The 22,454-nt window shown below is 39.5% G+C and overlaps 1 protein-coding gene across 1 annotated transcript in view; it reads right to left on the bottom strand.

Annotated features, from left to right (window-relative positions):
* The window catches only part of CCDC146 (coiled-coil domain containing 146), a gene marked incomplete at its 3' end in the record, with an annotated part of 112,368 nt that overhangs the window by 10,281 nt on the left and 79,633 nt on the right, over positions 1-22,454 (bottom strand). The window contains exons 5-15 of the mRNA XM_079786412.1: positions 21,533-21,590; positions 19,604-19,780; positions 17,845-17,918; positions 15,794-16,021; positions 14,958-15,144; positions 9,889-9,981; positions 9,124-9,294; positions 6,557-6,645; positions 6,299-6,463; positions 4,233-4,457; positions 2,120-2,348 (exon numbers count right to left, since the gene is read on the bottom strand). Of these exons, the coding sequence (XP_079642538.1) occupies positions 2,120-2,348; positions 4,233-4,457; positions 6,299-6,463; positions 6,557-6,645; positions 9,124-9,294; positions 9,889-9,981; positions 14,958-15,144; positions 15,794-16,021; positions 17,845-17,918; positions 19,604-19,780; positions 21,533-21,590 (1,696 nt within the window). The remainder of the gene's footprint in view (positions 1-2,119; positions 2,349-4,232; positions 4,458-6,298; positions 6,464-6,556; positions 6,646-9,123; positions 9,295-9,888; positions 9,982-14,957; positions 15,145-15,793; positions 16,022-17,844; positions 17,919-19,603; positions 19,781-21,532; positions 21,591-22,454) is intronic.

Below are 22,454 nucleotides of genomic sequence, written 5' to 3' on the forward strand. Positions count from 1 at the left end.
GATATAACACAAATCCATATGTCTCAATTCACCCGCAGCCAGAATGGTAAAGGATCCCATTAGGCAGGGCATACTATCACTCAATGCATAATATTCCCTCTTGGGTAATCTGAATTCATAGTTCATACTGGATAAGTGATTTCATATAATGAAATGCCAAGTATATATGTTTGAAGAACAACTCATTTTATCCACTGAATAGAATTATTGATTTACAATGAATAGAGTTAAAATGCTTACATAATGGAGAGTGAATTTTTCTGTTGTGGGCCTTATTGAATTTATTTATTTATTTATTTATTTATTTATTTATTTATTTATTTATTTATTTTACTGCTTTCTTTTGTGTTTATTTTTTAAATTTTATTTTATTGTTTAAAGTATTACATATAGTAGCACATATATCTCCTTTTTTTTCCCCCCATTGACCTTCCCCCAGCCTCCCCTACCCCCTGCCGCATGTCCTCATCCCACGCCCCCAGTGTCTTGTGTCCATTGGTTGTGCTTATATGCATGCATACAAGTCCTTTGGTTGATCTCTTTCCCCCCCTCCCCAACACTCTCCAGCCTTCCTGCTGTAATTTGACAGTCTGTTTGGTGCTTTACTGCCTCTGTATCTATCTTTTTGTTCATCAGGTTATAATGTTCTTTATTTTCCATAAATGAGTGCTTTCAGGTGGTATTTTTTTTTCATTGCTTTGAATTTAGTTCCTTTGTTCTGCTGGGCATCTTGACAGTTTAATATGGGCAAAGATGGCCCTGAAACTATATTTTGGGAAAGAGCTAGAGAGAGCCAAATGATTCTGTAAAATGGAGTGAGACAAGTATGAAGTGCCTGGGGGACAACCTGGTATGGTGAGGCTGTGGAGGGCAGATGGGGGATGAAAGATAGGAAGACAAGCCAGTGGAATGGAGCTAGAGTAGGGTGCTACCTGGGGTAATGCAGGCGGGGACTGCTCCCAGTCTTAGAGTGGCCCTATGGAGCTTGGAAGGGCATGGCTGCCTGATACTTAACTTGAAATTCTTTGCATTTCTGTACCGTGACCTCTCACACTGTTGCCCCAAATCTTCAAGAAAGTCAGTTCACAGACAAAGGCCTTGCATGAATGGTCCTGTGTAGATGCAGGCTGAAGATGCTGGATGGTGAAGGGGTGGACCAGGCACTATGTGATGAGGGGATCTGTGAATCCCCTTGATGTGGTTAAATTAAAAAGCAGGACCCCAAACTGTGTTTACAACACAAGCTAATAAAAACTTTTTACTTGTACACCTAGAAAAAGACTAGAAGGATCTCTTCCAGAGTTTTGATAATTTTAATAGTAGTTATATCTTGGGAATAAAATTTTATTTTCTTCTTTAAAAACTTTGTATTTTTTTTCAAAACTTGATTAACGTGTCTTAATTTTATAATTGGGAAAAAAAATCTAAAAGCCACCTGACATTTTAGAAAACTTGTTATAGGTTAAAATTTGTTCCTACACTGAGTCGATGGAAAAAAGTTCAAGCCACAGTTTTTTTTTAGTTTAATTTTTTCTTATATTTTCATTAAAAATTGCAATTATTACATGTGAAGAAAGCAGCTTTCTTTCCTTTCTTTCTAGTGCTACTTCATGTTTAATTTTGTGGGCTTTATTACACTTTTTAAAAGGCCATGTCAGAGGCCAGGTTACTAAATTACAGGGAAACTGCAGTGGTTCACAAGGAGTCGAGTTATATGTGCTTGCCAATTAATAACGAACAGCAATCTCAGCTCCAGAGGGCAAGGGTACTAAAAATAAGAGAGCTAGATCTTTCCGGCAAGCGTCAAAAACGTAATTATGCCGGTGGAAGTGAAATTATGTAAGTTTTGAGCTGTGAGAAAGCTGAGCTAGAGTCGAGATTTGGGAGGGTGTGTGTTCCCAGAAAGGCAGAAGAAGCTTCATGGGGAAAAGACCGCTGGAGCTCGGCCCTGCAGCCGTGTTCCACGGCATTTTCAACCAAGCCACATGACTCATGGGTTCTCACAGGTTCCAGGAGTAGCATGGCTTGGTGTGCATGTAAGAACATACAACCTACAGACCAATAATGGAGAGGGGGAAAGCAGATGGTCCCAGGCAGCGTCTCATGAGCGCGTTCCCACCTGAATCTGGAGCACTGCGACATCGGCATCCAGGGACCTCTTGACCGGCAGCAATTTCTGGGTCACATAAATCTGCCTTTGCTTCTCAGCAATCTTCAGTTTCAGGAATCGGATTTTTTCATCCAAGACATGTATTTCAATTTCTGCATTTAGTTTCATCTTCTCTTGGATATTTATTTTTTCATAAAAGATGCACACTTCTTCTTCCCGCTCTATCAGCTGAACGCCACTAGGGTCAAATGGAGAGGCAGAGGGTAAGAGGATGTTGAGGCCACAGTTTTACCAGCTATTGTGGTTTCCTCTGGATTTGGGTGCAGAAGGCACCTCAACATTGCGTAATTCTAGGAGACAAAAGATATTTACCAGTGGCTTTCTAGTTAAACTCTACACTTTGAATTTTGGGAGATTGGAAAGGGATGGTTGTTTAGCCTCCTGACTCTGAGCTGACCATGTGGTGGGCTGGCACAGTATCTCTGCAAGTCCCCAAGGTTTCCTGGGGTGGGAAAGAATGTCATTCCCCATGCATGAACAAAGTGACCCCACAGTCTGATTTTCTGCAGATCCTTTCCTTGGACCAGGCTTGCCAACCAAGTTCTGGCCAGATGCACCCAGGCAGAGGGCCAGGGAATGTATTTCTGCAGGGATTCTGTTCTATGTAACGTGCCAAGCCCATTAGGTCCTTTTAAAGCTGACTATTTCTGATGCAGATTTCCTAATGAACAGGCAAATTCCGTCATTTATAAAATGCCAGGGAAAGACCCCTCCTTGTGAGGAGACTATGGGGAAGAAACAGAGTAAGAAATTCCTAATTCCAGCCCCACGGATCTGACCAGGGCCTGCGAGTACACTGCCTAAATGCCTTGGTTTGTGCCAGGAGTCAAATAAGAAGGTTCCCCCATCCCCCAGAGAACACACCTGCCAACCCTTGGAAAAATGGTATGCCTCACTACCCTGAAGTTCTTCCCACACACTGCATATCCATTGCCCCAGAGTTTATCTTTAATTGCTTCTCTCTCTCTCTTCTCCTCAAAACATGTGTTTATGTAGTTGTATTTGACTAATCTTAGCTCTATATTTTGTCTCATTTGACAATTGTTGGTTCTTCGCATGATCTCAGTCCTCTTTAAAATAGAAAGTAGGAGCAATGTTTGACCATCTTTTTGTATTGTCAGGGTCCTGCACTTACACAGAGCACAACCAAGGGTTGATGATAAACACTCTGATACCAGCTGCAAGTACTATAAGGCTCTACAATCTCACATGCCAGATTTCTCAAAGCACAAGAAACTTGGGAAAACTGCTAAAGTAGTACTTGAGTAATGATATAATTGTGGCCTGGAAGAAACGATGCTACTCCTAGTTCTTACTTACTTGCTGAGAAAACGAACTGGGAGGAAGGCTGAATAAATATCATAATATGAACAGGCCTGTCACAAAAGTGGATACATGATCCAAAGACTTATGTCCATTGTCTGTAATAATTTGATGGTATCAGAGGCATCCTGAAAGGTAATCTGGGAAAGGACTTTTATCTTCAAGTAAGCATCTCCCCAAACTCAACTGTCACTTGTTTCTCTTACAAGGACTGATTCTTTCTTTGTTCCCTTCCTACCTTCCTTCCTTCCTTCCTTCTTTCCTTTCTTCTTTAAATTTTTATTTATTGATTTGAGAGAGAGAGACAGAGAGACAGAGACACAACAATTTTGTTGTTCCACTTACTTATGCATTCATTGGTTGATTCTTTTTAAAAAAATATATTTTATTGATTTTTTATAGAGAGGAAGGGAGAGGGATAGAGAGCTAGAAACATCGATGAGAGAGAAACATCGACCAGCTGCCTCCTGCACATTGGTTGATTCTTGTATGTGCCCTGACCAGGATCGAACCTGCAACCTCAAGTGTCAGATGTTCTAACCAACTTAGCTACCCAGCCAGGGTCAGAGTTTCTTATTTTCAGGTAAAACATGCAGCTACCCCTCCCCTCCAAAACTAATAAAACCTGAATATCAAATGTCCCTCACTACCCACTGTCACGTGTAGATAGAAAAAGGGGAAACATTTCTAAATAGAATCTCTGGGTGCTTTGTTCTCACAGTAGGTTCCTGATTTTTACCTTTCATTTCGAGACTGAATAGCTCTTTCATATTTTTTGCGAAGCTTCACCATCTCCTCTTCAATCATTGTGATCATATGGGCAAGTCTGTCAATGTTATTTAAATGGACTTCCTTCTTCTCTTTCATTTCTTGAAGTTTTACTATAATTTTGCATACATCGTTTTGCATGCTTTCTCTGATGGTAACATTGTTGGCATGTTTCAGCATGGAATTTTGTAGCTTTCTTTAAAAATAATGGGAAATAGATAAGATTATAATTTTCTTAAGTTTCTTTAAAAATAATGAAAACCTCAAAACACCAACTGTATCAAAATAACTCTTGATTTAATACATCCCTTGCAATGACAATAGTAATAATGATATTCATCAAACGATACTCTTCAGGAATTTCTGTATTCTTTTCAGATCTCAGATCCCCCCTCCATCTGGATTAGGACAGCTTTATTTTGTGCACCAAGACTCTCCTATACCCTCCCCACACTTCATCAAAGCAAGAGACTACAGTAATTTATTTGCTGCTCTGCTGTCCCCAGAAGACTGTGCTCTCTAAGGGCAGAGAGGGTTCTATCTGATAATGTCCATTGGACCTAAGGTGGTCTCTGACTCAATAAAGCATCACAATAAATGCTGGACGAATGCATGGCTCCTATAAATGAGATATTATCTTTATGTAGGATTAGTACCTGATCAGGAAATTAGATGAAATTTTCCTTTTCATACAAATCCCTCACTTCCTCCACCCCTACCCCATCCACTATCCACACACAAGGGCCCATTTTGTAATATCTTCATAAAAGCAAACTGGACAATAATGGTCATCAGAAAAATTTCAGGTTATATAGACTCAGTAGATCAGGGACTAAACATAAGTGAAAGAGTCAAACACATCTTGCACATGGTAAGTAATACATTTTATAAAACACCATTTGGCAGGCATTTTTTAGTATTTTTACATGGTTTAACTCCTCTATACTAATAAAAGCCTAGGTGGTCCTCAAGCCCTCACGTGCAATGTCCTCACAAGATGGCTGCCACAAGATGGCCACCGTGCACACAGTGGAGGCGGGGCCCAGCAGCTGCTCCGTGCATTGAGGCCTGAGGGTCCCTCGGCTCTGAGCGTCATGGAGGAGGCTGGTCCCAGCGTCTCTGCTGCCTCGCATGGAGGAGGTAGGTCCCAGCAGAGGAGGCAGATCACAGCAGAGGAGGGCAGTTGTGGGCAATCAGGCTGGCAGGGGAGGGCAGTTGGGGGCGATCAGGCTGGCAGGAGAGCAATTAGGTGTCAATCAGGCCAGCAGGGGAGCAGTTAGGGGGCGATCAGGCTGGCAGACAGAATCAGTTAGGGGCAATCAGGCAGGCAGGGAGGTGAGTGGTTAGGAGCCAGTGATCCCGGATTGTGAGAGGAATGTCCTACTGCCAGTTTAGGCCCAATCTCGCGAGGGTTCCTGAACATCTCCTGAGGGTTCCCAGATTGGAGAGGGTGCAGGCTGGGCTGAGGGACACCTCCCCAGTGCACGAATTTCATGCACTGGGCATCTAGTTTAATAATAAAAAGTCCTATGAAATAAGGATATATATATTTTTAATGGGTAAAAAAAGTGAGCCCAGCGAGGTAAGGTATTTTGCCCAAGGTCACACAGCTAGTAAGTATCATGGCTGGGATTTGAATCTAGAAAGCCACCTCTTTTAACCACTATACTACCTCTTACAAGCACATTAGAGCTTCAAATCTACAAGCGGGAATGCTGGTTAATAAACATTTGATTGTCTTTTAATTTTAAATGCAAATGATCAAATTGGTGCTTTTTTCCTAATTGGATAAATGAAAATAAACATAGTAAGCATAGTTATATACTATAGTTTTTCATTCACTTAAAAAATAGATGGCTCTCAAGCAGTAGAAGCATAAGGAATCACATTCAGATGTTTTGATTATCATCTGTAAAGCAAGGTGTTTGAGTAAGGGCTTTTCTAGCTTCGTAAAATACTATTTTATTATCTCCAGAGTATTTTAGAGGTTAGTAAATCAGAAAAGTTTGAAAGGATAAGAGTTATTATAACACTTACCTTTCTTGAGAAACTGCACTATTTCTTAAAATTTCCAGTTCATTTAATGACATTTTATGCCTTTCTTTTATTTCAGTTACTTGCTGGTGAGCTTTGTGAAGTAAGTTAATAAATTTGTTTCTTTCATTTCGAATAGTGTCATATAATTGAGCAAACTCTTTGAGCCTGTGAAAATACCAGTGTTTTTGAAACTTGTGAAATTAGGATGTTCCCCCTCCCCCCCACCTAACTAGATAAATCATTATGTAATTCTTTTACCTCCGTTGAATTTCACGTGTTTTCTTCTTGTGTATCCTGATTTCAATATCCTTTGCTTTGATCTCCTTCATAATGTTGATATATTTTTGCTGAAATATAAAAAGTTATGTGTGAAATAGTAATAATCATAAAGCCCTCCACCAACAACATATGAATATTTCCAGCCTCACCCCATCTCATCCCTATGCATTATGAAAAATCCTTTGTGCTGATTCGGTGAGATCTGAAAATTGCCTAATCAGCTGAACTAAATCACACTAGCTAGGACAGAGGGTTAATCAAGGAAGCAAAAGAATAGAGAGGCGGAAAAGGAAGAGCCTGTACAGGATGAGTTTGAGGAAAAATGTGGGGAACGTTTGAGGGAGCCAACGAGTGGGCTAGGTGAGTGAGGAGTTTGTGGAACATAGATGAGAGAAGGGGATTTGTAGTAAGCTTTGATAAATGTTACTTATTGAATCCTCTGTGGTATTTTGTGAGAGACAAGCCATGATTTTAAAGCACTATTCCACTTGTACATTGAGTGTGTTTTCCTACACAATAAAGCACCATAAGGAGATGTTACAAATTACGCATAAATATTTTAAGTCAGTACTTTACAGTTCTAAAATCCTGAAAATATACCAAGTCTGAATACACTAGTTAGGTTCTTCAAATATAAAGATACTGGATCCTTCGTCTAGTGTAAGAAACATATGTAAAGATGAAGTATTTGCTGATAGAAACCTGAGGAATTAGTTTCTGTTGGTCTTCATTTGAGGACTGTGAAAGCAAAACCCATTTGGCATGAGTGGTTAAAGAAAAATTAGACATCAGAGCCAAGATTGACATGTAGCAATTTTATGTTGTTCTCAGTGAGAATAGGATTCAGGAAGAGACTAATATTATTTAAGTAACACTATGTGTGAAGAATTATACAAATATAAAAATTTAGTATCATCAACTCCATCTTGGGGATAATAGCAACATTGTTTTTCTCCTTCACCCTTTATCTTTTTGGGGGATGTAGATGACACAAAATAAAATGATGAAATTGACTGTTGTCTTATGAAAACTATAGTTTATTAAGGCTAATGTTTAACAGACCAATTCCCAATTCTAAGAATACTTAAAGGAAACAATATCTTCCCTTTCTTGATTTCCCTATTTTAAGAGAAAGAACTGTGTGCTTTTATAAGAATGAGCTCATTTAATAATGAAGTTTGGTTTGATACATAGATAGAATATGTATCAGTTTTTTAAAATATCTTTTTATTGCTTTCAGAGAGGAAGCTAGAGAGAGAGAGAGAGAGAGAGAGATATTAATGTTCAGAGAGAATCATTGATCTGCTGCCTCCCACATGCCCTCCACTGGGGATAGAGCCTGAAACCCAGGCACGTGCCCTGACCAGGAATTGAACCGTGACCTCCTGTTTCACGGGTTGATGCTCAACCACTGAGTCACACCGGTTGGGCTCAATTTTTGAGATTAATTTAAAAAATTAGATTAATTTAATTTATCTAATTCGTAAAACAGGTCAGTGTCCCTTGCAACAAGTATCCCCCTGCTCTCTCCTTTCCTTGTTTTGCTCCTGCTCGTCCTCCCTCAGCCACCCTGTTCTCTCAAGCTGCCTTCTTTCCCCCGTTCCTCCCCTGCTGCTGCCTGTCCTTTCTTTATCCTGTGAAATCCAGCTAGCCTATGAACTCTACTGCGCCAACCAAGCTAAACTTCCTGCGGTTTCTCAAATGTTCTAAGGTGGAAAACATAAACAGTTAAAGGGGAATCTGAAGAGTTTGCTGTGGATTGTGGGGTGATCTTTTCCTCAGTCTTCTTTGCAAAATCTTTATTTAACCTCATTGCTCACTATGCTTTGATGTGAGTTCTTTCTTGGGAATAAGAAGAAAGGCTACTCTGTGCAAATACTCACTCAGAATTAGAACAAAGGTTGCACTTAGAAATGGCCAACATCTGGGCCACATGGTAAATTCAGGTTTTCCAGTTTAGTGATATGTCATATCATCTTTATTTTTTTAACAGGGAACCTCTGGACATAATCCTCAAGTGGAATAAGTGGTTCTAATATTAGAGTTTAGCCGGCATGACAGGAGGGTTGTTTTCGCCGTTGGTTTTATTGTTGTTTTGGTTTGGGGATGTTGCACTGGGTCAGCTCGTGTAATTTGCTGGGAGCCCGGGAATGTCACCAAGTGGCACTGGGTGAAGCAGTGACTAAGGGTTTACATGATGATGGCTTGATGAACTTGAGAGGGAGGACGGTCTCATGCTATCATTCCCAGGCAAAGCACAGTTGGCTGTGAGATATCTGTGGCCTGTGCAGCTGTCAGCCATGTCCACCATGTTATTCTTACTGATTTTTCATCTGTTCAAATCCTCTGCTCCTTTGGTTGATCTGGCTCTTTCTATAGATTGTTGACTACAGCTAATTGGATACTGGGACTATTACTTTGGGAAGCTGTATCATCACTGGAATTTGGAGACTTAACAATTACAGCTTTCTAATGAACACTGTGTTCAAACAAAGCTAACCTGAACTCTTGTAGTGATTTACGGATGGTTACAAAAATGCAGTTACCTGAACTTTCCGGAAATCCTTGGATTTTTGCTCTTTCTCATCAATTTTGATTTGAGTCATACGGATAAGGCTGAATACCAGCTCTTGAATGTTTTCTTGATCCTTTAAAAGCTTGTTTTCTTCTGCAAGTTGCTGTTCTACTAACTTAGACTCAGCTTCTGATAGGATTTTCTTTTGAAGAACACAAGATATCATGATTTATTTCTTTGAAAGAACACACTAAGGCCATTATCTTAGACTATTTTTAAACTCCTATGTAGAATTTCTTTTATTAAAACATAAAACAAAGTAATTCTACTGCCTTAGCTCCAAATATTTTTTATCTTATAAAAGAATGAGAAAATATAATAAACATATTTAACAGAACAGAACTTTTTCTTATTCAAACTGTATTTTAAAGTAAATTTAAGAAAAAGAAGAGACATAAAAGCATGTTTAAAAATACTTTGGCAGTGGCTTGACTAAATAAAATTTGAAAAATTTAAATTAAACATTGGTGAAATAAAGCATTTATTGATTGCTTTAATATAATAAATAGCTTCTATTTTAAAATATGAATTTGTATAATTTTTGCTGCTTCAAGTACATCTTCTCCCCTTCCCCCCCTCCTCCCCCGCAATGTAGGGTTGGAGTGGACCCAGGTTAAGTAGGATCATACTCTCTTTACTGACTCTCTTATTAATGAGGTTTCATGGAGCAGTGTTAAAAACCCAACTTCATCTTAACCATTTTTAGATAGAAGCTTAAATGAGAGATGATATGAACCTGTTGGGCCAAATTCCTTTTAGCTACTTCAACTTCTTTGTGGAGTTCTCTCCTCCTCTCAGCAGTAGAATCATCTTTAGGGATAGCTTCAATCTGGAAGTCAAAATTTAAAACAGACATTTATACAAGAAAGAAATATTTAAGGTCATGTAGTGAGCCAATCACGTACCTTTTGAAAATGGTGGGGAAATGATGATTCTGAGTCATATAGGAACACTGATTTTGCTGAATATTCTTCATGAAGTCATTGAAAACTGAAATATAAAGACCTACAAAAAAAAATCTATAATTCCCTAGTTGCAAATATACTATTTCTCACTCATTTGGAAATAAAATGTCTTAATAATAATAGCTGATAACATTTATAAAGCATTAACTATGTGTCAGGGAAAGTTCTAAATGTTTATATGTGTGGTCTTATTTAATCCACACAATAACTCCATGAGGTAGGTAATATTATTATCTCCAATCATACAGATTAGGAGAATGAGGAATGAAGACATTTAGGTAACTTGCCTCAATGGTATAGGTTCAAACCCAGGCAGTTAGACTAAGAACCCATGATTGTAATATTGTATGTTACCGCCTCTCTAACTCATCACTCAGCACTTCAGAAACATGTATATTCTAATGATATTTATTATACTTATAAAGTGTGAATTTAAATCCTATAGATTAAAGAAAAATGGAGCTATCTACACTAATAAAAGAGGAATATGCAAATTGACCATGCCTCTGCGATACCCGCCAGCCAATCAAGAGTGACTATGCAAATTAACCCAACAAAGATGGCGGGTTAATTTGCATATGTAGGCACAGAGCGGCTGGGCAGGGCGGGATGCCTACTATGAGGGGGAGGTTGTGGGGGCAGAGGGAGCTACAGGAGTGGCACTCTGGCTGGAGCGGAGAAGACTGAAGGCTCTGGCGGGAGCAAACACTGATGGCTCCGGCTGGAGCAAAGACTCAGGCTGGAGTGAAGATGAAAGGCAGTGGCCAGAGTGAAGGCCTGGGTCCCAGGTGCCAGCGGAAAACTGGTGCTGGCAGCCAGGGGAAGGAAGGCCTATTGCACAGTGAGAGTAGTTGGCTACTTTTATGTGATGGTTTGATGAGCAGCTGGAAAGTTCTTACACAAAAGAAAAGCCTCTTAACCTTTCTTCTTTATTCCAGAATTTCCCCTATTACCTTTCTATTGTATTAGCTTGTGCTTGTGTCCCTTGTGACAGTACTTTGAGGAGAAGGCAACATCTCATTCCATCAGTCTTTGCTGCCTTATTGGGAATGAACTTGCCAGATTCTTTATGATGGAGAACAGAGAAGAGAGGAATAAGACACAAGGCAGCTGCTGGGACATGCCTACCAAGGATACAGGAAGGGCCAGCGTGGGGGGCTGACAGCATTCTTGACTTAGGGCAGATTTAGGGTTGGACCTTTATACTAAAAGCACATGACTCCAATCTGATGTGGTTTATCTTCTACTGGGAAAGCACATAATTCTAGGCACCAAGGTAGGATATTGGCTAAAACTTGTCCCAAGAAGGGAAGATCATACTGTTTAGTGATTTAAAGGTCATCTAACAGGATCTTTCTGAGGTTCATGCTACTCCTTAAACTAGCTAAATGGTATCTTTAGAGGCCTCAACATCCATGAACCTGTGCATCACCAGTAGCACCTTCTCTACCCTCAGATACCCAAGGATGTCCTGCCTTCCAGGGCCTCTCCTATCATGGACAGCTAGCTGTTGAGAAGCACACACTAGACTTAGGGAAATAAGACATAGTCTTGAGAAGTCCATATAACAATAGACAGAATTTGTAGTTTTGTCAGCTAATAGCTATAGCAGGTCAAAAGGGACAGCCCAGCATGGACTTGAATAATCAGGGAGGATTCCATGCAGAGGTGAAGAAATCAGCAGGGAAGAGTTTGATTTCTCCTGCTGGGAAGTGGAGTTAATTCTTCTGGGACAGAGGAAGCCCAGCAGGCATCCTGGTGCCCGCCTGATTCTCCGCCACAGGTGCCCAAGAGTGGGCTGCTCCAAATGCTTTGCTCCCAAGTGTGGGCAAATCTGTACTTGCACGATAACTGGAACCAGGGATGCTTAGAAGGCTTCTATTGACAATATGATGAGAGCACACTCACCAGCTACTCCTTGCCAACTAAAGGCTGTCAACTAATTTTCCTAATTTTGGGTTTCAGACATTTAGCTATTTCCAATGTTTTGAATGACAAATAATGCTTCAATAAAATATATTCATTTTTGAACCTGGGCTAGCTGCTTCCCGGACCCCTTTCTCAATTCTCCATAAACACAACCCCCCGGTTTCAGGCAGGAATTAAGTGTCTGTGCTTTGTGGAAGAGGTAACAAGGTAAGCCATTGACAGCAGAGCCTGCTGGTTGCCCAGACAACAATATCCACCCTCCACTTTGACCTTGCTAACGGAACCTCTGTTTTGTTCAGTGCTGCATTGTATCCAGGCATCCTCGGACTCCTATGCAGCCGAGGGTGACCAATGAGCCAGCACAGGCCAATGAAGTGCAAGTGAAAGCCTGCTGGACGGGGCTCCTGGGAAACTCAGCCACCATACGCCTTTTGCTCTCTGCCCTACCCCACTTCAGGATGATCTTATGCCTGAAGGTGAAATGGCCATCTTGTGATCTTGGAGAAAACATGTACATGTTAAGGGTGACACACGAAGAAGCTAAGAGGATCCTGGAATATGAAATTACCTGCTGTGCCTACCTCTGATTATCCAATATGTTTATTGTGTGAATAAAACCACCCTCCATGTAGGTAAGCCACTGTAATTGAGTTTCTATTACTCCTTGCAGCCAAATTGCAAACCTAATAGATTCTAGTTATGTTCCAGCTATGTTATCATACTGGAGTGATGAGATATGTAGTATTACATCCGAGCTCCAAATTGCATGTATCAGCAGGTTTGGTAAGCTTATTTATTTCAATTCTTTGTTTTTATGGAGTAACATTTCATACTTAGAAAAAAAAGTGTTTATTATAACCATTAAAAAATACGTAGAGTAAGAAATTAAACATCTCTGCTTCCCACCTCTACTTCAAATTCTACTCCTCAGGAGTCACTATTCATAGTTTGGAGTCTATTCTTCCAGACATTTTCAATGCACGAACAAATATCAGTAACTTTTATAAAAGTGAAGAAATTAGACATTATTCTGCTGCTGTAAACATCCCAGTTACTTGATATCAGTGAACTTCAGTTTCTTTAAGGCTTTGATATTTTTCTAAAACATTTCAAATGTTCATGAGGTTTGTGGCTTGAATTTCTGGGACAGTCTCTACGATCAAAGGCCATGGGAGAATCAAAGAGCTGTCTCTAAGGGAAAACAAATTCTGAAAAATAGCCGGAGCCCTTCACACTTACCTTTTATCTCTTTCCTTTTTGGATTGTTTGCAAGTCTGAAATGTTCTTTCAGGATGGGAGTAACTGGCCTGACCCACTCCTATTTTCAAGTACTTCCAACCCACTGGAGGACTGTGGCTGGGACAATTATAAGTCACAAGGCAGAGGCAGTTGGTCTCTCACTGAAACTTTTCTAGGACAAAAACACTGATATCTCTCTCTCTCTCTCTCTCTCTCTCTCTCTCTCTCTCTCTCTCTCTCTCTCCAAACACAATTATTTAAGACCTTTATTAACAGGTGCTTACAGTTTGTTGACTTTAAAAAAATCAACTTGTAATCTTTTATTACAAATTAAAAATGAGGTTCTTAAAAATCTCAAGTTGACCAGATAGGAAACAATTTTAAAAACTTTAAAGGTGTATTGAGAAAAACCAGGCTTTAAAAAAAACAACACATTTGTCATTTCCAAGAAGAGATGTCTTTAGATAAAAATAATAAAAACCTCATGCTGCATAGATAATGCAGATAGTTCTAGTTATCTGGTCAACAGGCAAAACTCGAGCACTTAAAGTCTTCAGCTTCAATCTTTTGTTCATTTCTTATTGCTGGAATTTTGTATTCATTTCTTCTTATTTTAAAAACATTAAAAATATTTTTATTGATTTCAGAGAGGAAGGGAGAGGGAAAGAGAATAGAAACATCAATGATTAGAGACAATGATTAATCGGCTGCCTCCTGCACGGCACACCCTCCCTGAGCCCCACCCCTCCCACTGGGGATTGAGCTGCAACATGGGCATGTGCCCTGACAGGGAATCAAACCGAGACCTTCAGGTTCATAGGTTGACACTCAACCACTGAGCAACACTGGCCCAGCTAATTTCTTCTTGTTGGATGACTAAACCAGGTGATGGTAGAGATAGTAAAATTACATTTTTCTTAAAATCAATGAGGAAAGAGGATTTTAATACATTTTAATTTCTGTTAGTTTTATAGCCTATGAGTGCTATTTTGTGAACTTAATAGTTAGAAGTGTTCTAATACAATTGTTATCCTATTACTGTTTTATCAATACAAGCAACACGTGCTGGTTTTAGGAGCCTCCTGCTGATCATAGTTAGGTTTCCATCAATACTTGAAACAAGTATTATACCTGCTGTTTACTGTAAATTTCACTCTGACTAAGATGGAGTGCCACAGGGTAGGGTTTGGGCTAAAACAGAGAAGCTTATAGAAAACCAATGCTTCCAACAAGAATAACTTGAAAAATTGGATTAAAATATATCTTTGAAGGCATAAGAATTGCAAAGGTAGGAGAGTTAAAGTCTTCCAAGTTTCTAGCATTGTTTGGGACATAGGAAAATTATTAGTTTATACTGAACTCTAATAAGTCAAGGATGAGTGTAGTAATCTTGGTCCTACCCTGTAATGACTGGATGGCCCAACTGCTTCCCCTGGTCAGGCTGACGCCAGATTCAAACAAGACTTTTCTCTGAACTTGGGATAGCAAATAGAGACTGAAAAACATTATAGGACTAGAGGCTCTATCATCAGTTTGATGCATTTTAACATGATCTTTTCTCTGTTCTTTTCCATTTCCTAATGATACCAAATACAACTTCTCACAACATTTTTTACTTAAAAAAAAAGACAGCACTGAGCTTGAAAGTCAAACAGCGGTGTACAGCACCCACCTCTATTAGCAGCCTCTGATGCAGGGCTTGGGTTTGAGTGAGGGCATCCCAGGACACTTTCAAGAGTAGCTCCATTTTTTTCAGATTGCGAACATCTCGTTCTTTCTCTCTTTGCTTCCGAGAAAATTCATCGTGGTAGCTCTGTTTGTCGATGATACAGTTTCGCAAATTGAGATCCAAGATCCCTCTGTTCCAGGTAAAGAGACAAATGAAAGTGGTTAGTCATCAGCTGCCCTTGGTGGTTTTAAAGACAGCATGATCAGTGTGTACATACAGAACTATTCTCATGTTAGAATCAAGTTGTAAATAATGCCCAAAGCAACTTTGTTTGCAAGCTGGTATCATTTAACACCACAGTCTTATAAAAACCCCATATGGAATAGTAGGTTGGCAGACTATTTCCCGGCAATTTTACTTAAAATGAGAAGTAATACTCTCTGGAAATCACATCACTAAATTGCTCCCATTAGGAAAAAGTCATAATTGCCTCAGAAATACCACTCATGTGATAAAAAAATAAATAAATAAAAAAATCTCTCAACTATAGCACTCTCCAGTGATAGGGTTTTCCAGAGGCACACTTCAGAAACTTATGAAATACAATAGATTGTGTCCTTAAGATTTGGTCACAGGAAATTGAAGACAATGAGTAAATTATGGAAAAAATACTTCTAAAATGCTTTATTTAATAATATATGTTTTATTAATGGTAAAATTTGATTTAATATTCTATAAAATGTTTATTGAAAAGTTCTGTAAGAAACACATTTGTTTGAGATTATGTTTTGAACCCTCATACATAAATTGAAGAAAAATTTAGATGACATATAACTAACCTTTCAGATAGTGAAGTTGCTTCATTCTCTCTGGTTAATTCCAATAGCTTGACCAATTGGTTATATTCTCGTTCTTTGATTTCAAGTAAGGCTCGTTTGCCTTCAACTTCCTTTATTACATCCTCCTTCTCTTCAATTACAGCATTAATTTTGGTTTCAACTTTCTTTAGGGAGTCATTTAGTTCTTTGAGTTCCTGTTCCAAGATAATCTTTTTCTTTTCCATTTCTCTGTGAGGGATACATACATACATATACATGTATACCTACAGACACATACATATGGTATACACGTGGACATACATACATACTCACACATTTGCTTTATTTTGATCCCAGGCTGCCTTTACCTATTTTTAATTCCTCACCAGGAAACAGAAGAGCTGCTCATAAATTCAGTGATCTCAGAAGTGGGGTGAAGACCATAGATGAGTGGGACTCAGAGGGTATCTCCACGAGTGCCACTGAGGGCAGGGATTTGTCCAGCCTACCCACTTTCTCCCCAGATCCTGGGGTTCTACCCTCATCCTGCCCAGCCTCCCAGAACTAACGTGAATTTCTCAACTTTGGTGCTGGAGGGCTTGGCTTTGAGAACCATTACTAGAGCCTACTTTTTTCTCTTGTTTCGAGATCAGTCACCAGAGTAATCATATTATTTCTCCAGAATTTTTGTGTCTTCACTTATCTTTATCTTTTTAGTTCCTCTAAACTAGTGGTCGGCAAACTTATTAGTCAACAGAGCCAAATATCAACAGTACGACGATTGAAATTTCTTTTGAGAGCCAAATTTTTTCAACTTAAACTTCTTCTAACGCCACGTCTTCAAAATAGCCTCGCCCAAGCCGTGGTATTTGTGGAAGAGCCACACTCAAGGGGCCAAAGAGCCGCACGTGGTTTGTGAGCCGGTTTGCCTACCATGGCTCTAAACCTTGAACATTTCCTCAGTGACTTCTGCCTCTGAACCAATCCTGAATGTTGTATGTGGGTGGGTGGGGTGGTGGTGGGGTGTTACATAGGTGAATTGGTGGCAAATAGTTCCTATTGTTTGGGCTTTAGGTTTCTGGCTGGCTGACATACTTCTGAACCATGAAATTCTACACAGTTTAAATAATTTATCCCTTGAACAGCTCTTTAAAGTTAATTGGAGATATCCATAAAGATATGATTTATAAGTTGGAAAGAGACTATTGTCCCCAAATTAAGACATAAAAGAATGTTATGAATGATAGTATTATGCTGTACTACTTTCTTTTAATGAGCTTAATATACTAGTACACAACCTAGACAGGAACAAATGCAAATATTCTAAGATTATAACAGTAATTTGATGTTTTCAATGGTTAATATTTCTGTTTTAATGTGCACATATAATTTGGGGGAGAGTAGGCTGGGAGAGATCTATCTACACTAATAAAAGAGAAACATGCAAATTGACCATACCTCTGCTATGCCCACAAGCCACGCCCACCAGCCAATCAGGAGTGAGTATGCAAATTAACCCAACCAAGATGGTGGGTAATTTGCATATTCAGGCACAGAGCAAAGACTGAAGACAGCGTAGAAGGAAGCCAAGCACTACAGAAGGGAGCGAAGCTGTGGAGAAGCAAGTGGGGCGGTGGAGAAGGGAGGGAAGCAGGCAGGGCGGCGGAGATGGCCACAGGAAGCCCTATTCTTGCAGGAATCTTCCTGCAACGGGCCTCTAGTATATATATAAAAGCCTAAGTGATGAACCGACCAGCCGACCGGCCGGTAGCTATGATTCGCAATGACCACCAGGGAGCAGACGGTCCAACCAATAGCTATGACACTCACTGACCACGAGGGGGCAGGCGCTCAACACAGGAGCTGCCGAGCTGTGGTGACTTGGCAGCTGTGGTTCTTGGGTGACGCACCTGGAACTGGAGAGGAGGGAGCCCAGTTCTGGGGTGTGTCACCTGAGAACCGCCCTCTCACAATCCAGGATCCCTTGAGGGATATCGTGGAGCCGGTTTAGGCCTGATCCCTGCAGGCCAGGCAGAGGGCTTCTAGTTAAAAATAAAAATATTAAATCATACACTTTTTTGCGTGTTGTTTTTTCTATTTCTTTTCCAATTTGTACAGGAACGGCTTGGTGGTGGACCACTTCATCCTAGTAAAGAAATGGAACCATATTAAATTATGTCAGGTAAGCAAATTAAATAGGAGAGAAAAGAACTACAACATGTAGAACTTTCACTATCTGTTCTGTACTATGCAGGGTGCTTTAATTATTCTATTTAATACTCACAGTAAGCTTACACTGTAGTTATGGCTGTTATCCTTTTAAAGAGAAGATAACTGAGTCTAAGAAATATGGTGGGTGCTCAGCCCAGATTCCCTTTAGGAGGACACCCATCCATCAGAGGTTGCGGGAGTTAGCTGCTAACAGTTCATGTTTGTTCTCTTCTCCAAAACTGAGCTGAGCTGATTTGTTGGGGAACAGGGGACGCAGAGAAGGGGAGAGCAGGCTGTGAAATGACTAACTGATGTGGTGATATAACAGCCCTTTGCCCTCTGCCTTTGGCTGGAACAAACTCTGCGGTGCAATTCATGGTCAAGAGTTCCCCATGGGATCAGGTTGATACTAAGGTTCTCCTGAAACCACCTTGTGGCCCAGTTTCTTCCCCAGCTCTATCCTGCTTCCCTCACGCCCTTATCAGATTCTCCTTAGAGCCCTCCCTCCACGAATGCTTGTCTTAAGCTCTCTTTCTAGGAACCTTCCTGAGACTCATGCTCAGAGAAGGTAAAAAATGTCCCAAAGTCGCACAGCTAGGAAACGTCAAGGCAAAGGTCAGAAGCTAAGTTTGTCTAACACCACTTTCCACAATGCTCCGAGAGTTCATGGAACGTTCAGTTTTAGCCTCAAGAATCTTATGTACATGGCATGGGTGATGGAAGAGCCCCTCTTGCCTGAGGATCACAGCGGGCTTTGGGGCCTGAGGTAACACGTGCATAGAGGATGAACACATCACTGCAGTGTGTGCATTTCTCCCTGGGATCTTGCTCAGTCCTGGGGCAGATCCAAGTTTTGTGAGGCTGAAACTTGTACAATTCTTTTTTTGGGGGAGGGAGTGTGCTCTTTTAGAAAAAGAGTAGAAAATTACAAACGCTGAATTAGGTACAGGGCTTTGGAAGAGACTCATGCAAGTGAGGGGCCTGAAGCTTTAGCTTCATTGAGTTCCTCATAAATCCATCTCTGCTGAGTTCCTAAGTTCCAGATAGCAGCTGGGTACATCTTGGCTCATAAGACTCATAAGCAAAAAGAGGTCAAAGTGTATCACACTAAGCAAAGAGTGTCAGATGTTATTTTAAAAATAATTCTAGGTTACTTAAATTGTTTTGAGAGTTATTACACGTTTTTCAAAATAAAATGAATGTCAGTGATCTCTTAAAACATAAATACAGGCCCCTCATCAGTTGCATGATAAGAGGGAAGTAGAGTGGAACCAGACAAGAATTAGGTGATAAAAATATACATAAGAGGTTAGAAAATTTGGTTCCTGTTCAAGGGAGAGATTGTGTTTGTGACAATTCTAGTATCAAAAAATGCTTGGCAGTCTAGAGAAGCCCATTCCTGGGTTGGGACTCCAAATTACAATGATCCTATCAGACACTACAGACTTTTGTGAATTCCTAGATTCCAGCTTTAGTTTGATTGGCTTACTCACAATGCTGAATGTTTTTGTGCGATGATACACCTCTTTGTCAAAACTATGCAGTCAAACTTGACATCCATGCATTTTTATGTCCACACAGGCACAATGTCTGAATATTTATGAACAGTAAGTAGCACACCTTTAGGGTGACCTGACATTCCAACAATTCTTCTAGTTCCTTCTGCTCCTTTAGCATTTGCTTCTGCTTAAATGTTAAATCTTCCCGTAAATTTTTAATTTCTAATTTCTTCTGCATTACTTCTTTACGTAATTCTTCAGTGCTTTCTCTCAGTATTCTCATCTTCTTCTCCATTTCCTTTAAAAGTCATGAAAATTATTAGGTTATTTAGAGTCTGAGCAAACATTTGTCTACTTAAATTAAAAATAATTTTACTCGCCATTTTGATTATATTTGTTTTGAGCTTCATGAATGATTTCTTACCAAGTTAAATACAATTTATGATTTCTGACATTTTCAATAAAGACATGACAATTGTACTGAATGTACTAAACATTTTACATTAGATTTATACTTTTTTTTACTACTGCTCTTTCTATCCTCTTATATTTCATTTATTTATTTTTTGTTAATCCTCACCTGAGTATATTCTTTCTTTTTTTTTCCTTTTTTTTTTTTTTTAAGAGAGAGAGTGGAAGGGAGGAAGGGAGGTAAAGAAGGGAGGGATACACACACACACATACACACATACATATTTAGAGAGGGAGAAACATTGATGTGAGAGAGGCACATTGAATGGTTGCCTCCCACACCCCCAGATTCTCCTTATGACCTGATGGGGGCGGGTATTGAACCTGTAACCCACGTAGGTGCCCTTGACCAGGAATTGAACCCTCTACCCTTTGATGCACGGGCCAACACTCTATCCACTGAGACACACTGTCCAGGGCCTCCTGTATTTCAAATGTTTCCTTTTTTCTGCGTTAATTTTTATCTTATACCAAAAAGTATTAGTGAAAACTTCCAGGCTATTTTTTAGTAGCTTTGTGTTTTGACAAAATTAGATGCAAATAATCTTTGAATATCTGGCTTCTGGTTAACCTGTGTCCCACATGAGATTCGGGAGTATGTACTAGTATTTGGAATTTCGAACACTCTTGCACTCCTAATCTCCCACTTTCTTATTGATATTACTTCTCCCATTTCATGCACATTCTCCTCAAATACCCTCCACTCCAGACTCATAATAAATCTTTGTTTCCCAATTGAATATATACATATAGAGTGTTCCAAAAAATGTATACACACACTTTGAATAATTATAAAGGCAGTGTTTATATTTCATTTTCAAAATTAAGCTATCAGCTGTTGAAGTGTGTATACATTTTGGGGACACCCTGTATATAATATATATTAATATATATATAAAATTGTATTTTGCTGTATGCTAAACAGGTTTTTGTGCCTTGGAATTAAAACACCAACAACATGCTTTTGAAATATAACCACTCAAAGGGTGAAAGCATTACAAAGTGTGATGATCTGTCTATTTACACTGTATGATAGATTTCAAAAATTAGAGACATAATCCTCCTATTCTGCAAATCTTTGTCATTAAGAGGTAGGGCCTATGTCTCTACCCCTTGATTTTAGACTTGGCCATGTGACTTGGCCATGTGACTTATTCATTGTTTTAAGCCATTAAGTTCTGGGTTGTTTTGTTATGCAGGAATAGATAAGTGATACATCTTCTTGATAAAGATTTCTTGTAATAAGCTGTTTGGGAAACTATAAGGGTAATAGCTATAGCAAAAATAATGTTTTAAAATGCCAGCCACAGAATCCTTTTCTCTTCTTCTAGAAACAAAGCAAATATTGTCTAACAACACACAGCCTAAATTAGGCGCTATACAGCTAAAGCCTGTCATAGGCACCACCTATGTTTACTCCAGAAGTTATACAGATATTCCTTTCGGTATCGCCCATGGTTAAGACTTTTGGATCTTTCCAATGTTTGCGTATGGTTGTGGCAATACATTAATATTTATAAAAAATGATGTTTGAATCCAGCTATTTTAACAAACTCTAGACCATCTATATAAAACTTACTCCTGGCTTAGGGATCTTCTCAAATTCCTTGATGATGAGGGCTTTTTCTTCAAGTAAGCTGCAAAAAAATTAAAAAGGAGGTTTGACAAAGTACAAAGGAGTTAGCTATTGCTGCAGTAATAACTTTTTCTTCCCTTCTCCCAGTGTACTCCCAGTGCTTGTTTGCCAGGCCCCGTGCTCATTCTTTATGATGGCTTCAGTGAGTCCCACAGGCCCATGTAGGTGCTTCCCTCAAGACCTCCTACAACACTGTACAAACACCTCTTGGGGCAGTTACCTCATCCCGTGTAGGTACTTGGGAACATGACCCCCTCCCTAGACCCTGGCTCCTTCCAGGCATGCTCTGGGCCATTTCTTCTGATATTATTTGCAATAAACTAATGTCTTTCTGGATTACTGCATCAGCTTATACTGGTTTCATCACAGTAGGTCTGGGAACATGAAGCTAAAGATGCATGCACACCAAGTTTTATTTTTATGAAATTTTATTTACAATAATGTAAACTAAGGTTGGTGTAATAAATATGTGCCACATGGAATTTAATATAGGTTAGCTGACTTGGCCACAAGCTAAAGCTGAAATTTTCAGACCTTTGAATACTTATACCTTTGCTTTTAGAGCTTGCATATAAATTGATATTTTACTTCCAAGCTATGGATCCTACACCTCACCCATTCTGCCACGTGGGGGCAGTAGTGTGCTGCTAGCTTTTGGTTGTAAAGGCAACCTTAGTGTGCTTGAGTTTCAAAATGGTGACAAAGAAGCTCCCTCACAAGTCAATTTATAATCTTTTCTTAAAACAAACATAACATGGCTAATTCTTTAGGGAAGTTTTAACTAATTCTATTTCTATTATTAATTTTCCTTTTTTTTATTAAGAAACAATGATTGACTTTTGTCCTTTGAAAAATTGTATGTTTT

The sequence above is a fragment of the Cnephaeus nilssonii genome (genome assembly GCF_951640355.1).
Source record: "Cnephaeus nilssonii genome assembly, chromosome: 12".
Classification (NCBI taxonomy): Eukaryota; Metazoa; Chordata; class Mammalia; order Chiroptera; family Vespertilionidae; genus Cnephaeus; species Cnephaeus nilssonii.